At 41.5% G+C, this 2,930-nt stretch overlaps 1 protein-coding gene across 1 annotated transcript in view; it reads right to left on the reverse strand.

Moving 5' to 3' along the window:
• LOC115242166 overlaps positions 1 to 1,856 on the reverse strand; it is a gene marked incomplete at its 5' end in the record, with an annotated part of 15,099 nt that extends 13,243 nt beyond the window's left edge. The window contains 2 exons of the mRNA XM_029818255.1: positions 720 to 961; positions 1,775 to 1,856. Of these exons, the coding sequence (XP_029674115.1) occupies positions 720 to 961; positions 1,775 to 1,856 (324 nt within the window). The remainder of the gene's footprint in view (positions 1 to 719; positions 962 to 1,774) is intronic.
• Between the last annotated feature and the right edge of the window lie 1,074 nt (positions 1,857 to 2,930).

Consider the following 2,930-nt stretch of genomic DNA (forward strand, 5'->3'; position numbering starts at 1 on the left):
ATTTGTCCGGCGAGAGCCAGGTTTCGGATAGAGCTAGGATGTCGTATTGGCTTCCGATTTGGGAGAGGATGTCCGTTTTATTAAGGATGCCATGGCAGTTCCATTGGAATAGGGAGAAGCCATTAAGAAAGTGACAGTTAGTCATTTACGGAGGGATGAGAGGGGGCGGGAGCCGGATTAGCAGCGAAAGCGTGAAGGAACTGAATGATTGCAGGAATGGCATCGGACCAGTTGATGGAGGAAAGTAGAGGAGAGAGTTGAGAGAGAAGGGGGACCAAGGGAAGAAGGGTCTCATGAAGAGTTGGAGGGTTGGAGGTGGAAAGTTTGTCATGTTTAGAGTTAGAGTGAGCGATCGAGTTAAGAGGAGAAGCCGGGAGAGGAAAAGAGGGAGTGGAGGGAGTAGAAAAGGAGACATTTGAGCGGGGTTGTTTTTGAAAACGAGAAGGAGAGGGGAGTCTATTAGATTGTTCGAGCTGGGGCAGAGAAACGGATTTAAATTTCGAATTTCGCGTTAGGTTCGAACGGGGGGTAGGACGAGTTGTAAGGTTGGAAGAAAGATGTTTGGAGGCGTTGGCGTACGAAAGAGAGGAAGAAATGGAGGTAGAGAGGGGGGGGGAGCGAGTAGGAGTTAGAGTGAGAGGCCTGAGTTTTAGGATGTGTAGAAGGTAGGTTGGGGAAGTCTTCCGAGGAAGAGGAATAGGACGGAGGGGTTCTGTTACCTTTAAAGATTTCTCTCGCGTCTAACAGAGAAACGTTTCTATAGGCTGCGTATTTCCTGATCTCCTTCTGTATGGATAGTTCCGGGCAGAGAGTAGAGTCTGCTCTGTGTTCACCCTGGCAATTCACGCACCTTGGCGGGTTTTGAGCACGTTGACAGTTCTCCTTGAAATAGGTGTGTCCTTTGTCACCGCAATGTGCACAGCGTGGCTGACTTTTACAGTTGGTTTGGATGTGCCCCAATCTAAAACAGCGATTGCATCGTGAGACTCTTGCAACATATGGAGACACGGAATACCTGACGTGAAACATGTAGACATGATTCGGGATCTTTTGTCCCTCAAAGGTGAGTGAGACAGAGAGAGAAGGCACGTAAGTGACAGATGAAGATGAAGAATCTTCTTGAGAATCCGTGTAAATGTTAGTTGTGGTTCTCCGATTCATTCTGTTGACAGCGACAACCTTGATCGGACTTGTGATATTACTTAGGATCTTATGGTCAGAAAAATCCTGTGGGACGTCTCTGATGATGCCCTTCCTAGAAGTGCGGAAGGGGGAAATGAATGCTTCTAGATCTTTGAGAGAGAGTCTCTTGTCTTCTACTAAGGCGTTGGCAGCCTCTCTGGTTTTAAAGAAAACCGAGGCTTTAGAATATCCAATTTTCTTTATTTCCAAGATCTCTTTTACGTCGAGTTCACAAATGACTCTTCCTACAAAAGTGGGGTGTAGCGAAGACTTTGGATTAGAGAGACGTTGAATATGAACATCAAAGGGTCCGGCGTTACTGGCCGAATAGCGGTTGTCACGGATGCTGTCTGAAAGAGAGATGGAAGATCCAGAAACTGGACCATGAAGTGAGTTGACACTGTCTTCAGTGCTTGTACCCAAGTTCTTGCTGGAGGAGGATGACAGGTCTTTCTCACAGTGTCGTTTAGCGCTTATTTTGGCGCGAGGATCAGGCGTGGAGCCTGCCTCAGAAATCAATGCCTCAAGGGCGGCCGCTATTTGGGGGTCGTCTACGTCCATGATGATTCTTATGGATAGAATAAGGACTTACTTGCAGAGAGAGGTGGTGAGATCCCACGCAGGTCGACGACGACGATACCCTTCCTCCAGGGGAAAAGAGAGGATAGGAAAGTCTGCGGAAAAGAGCGAGAGAAAAGAGAGGGATTAGATTTTTCTTCTGAAAGAACAAAGAATCTAAAACATTTAGTATATACATCCGATAAAGCAATAATAAATCGTTCAGATAAATTAAAACACTCAAACACTCCCATTGATTTTGATTCAATTACATAATCATAAAAATTGTTAACCTTCTTAAATCTTTTAACAATAAAATAATATTTTGTTGAGATTTGAACAATGTTTTCTATAATGCATATAATATCACTTTTTAAGATACAACAATTGTCACGTTCATTACATCCATGTGTAATATGACCTACTTTTAATAATTTGAATTGAGTACATGTCGAAGGGATATTACGTAAAAGAGGACCACGTTTATGAATACAAGATGCACGTACTATACCGTCAGAATTATTTGATTTTAAGGATACAGTACATAAGTTCAACTCGTGTAATCTTCGTACAAACTGTTGCAATGGAAGATGAGGTTTACGTATAAAATTCCGAAATTCTGGCATATAATTCTCAAAATCGAATGCGGAAAATGAATCTAACTTCCCTAAAAGTTTTACATCGTTGGCAAGATGAAGTAAACCGTGCCAATTATATGACATAAATTCTATTCCGTACAAATTTTCGCTAAGAATTACAAATGTTCGTAATGCTTTTTCTGCAAATAAGATATTTTCATCAGATGAAATATTGGACATAAGAATGCGGATACCACAGGATAACAATAAAAAATGTATATAAACATTCTGTGTCACCACGTTACATAATACAGAAGGTCCTGTGTATATTAAAAATGTACGAAATTCAGTAGCCTTATAGGTTTTATATTTTACAATATTTCTACACCGATGAGAAAATTCACGTGGACAATAAACGCTAGAAGAAATAAATCTTCTTGAAATTGTGTTTATTTGTCTACCAGACAATTTTGACACGGCATACTTCCCTTCAAGACATGCAATAATCAATTTTTTAGTCACCCCAAGCAAAACCAAATGCATGTATTCAAAAGGAACATTTGAAACTAATCCCATTGGAAGTACAGATAATGGACTTTCACCATTATGATG

Source organism: Formica exsecta, unplaced genomic scaffold, assembly GCF_003651465.1.
Source record: "Formica exsecta isolate Colony F162 unplaced genomic scaffold, ASM365146v1 scaffold575, whole genome shotgun sequence".
Lineage (NCBI taxonomy): Eukaryota > Metazoa > Arthropoda > Insecta > Hymenoptera > Formicidae > Formica > Formica exsecta.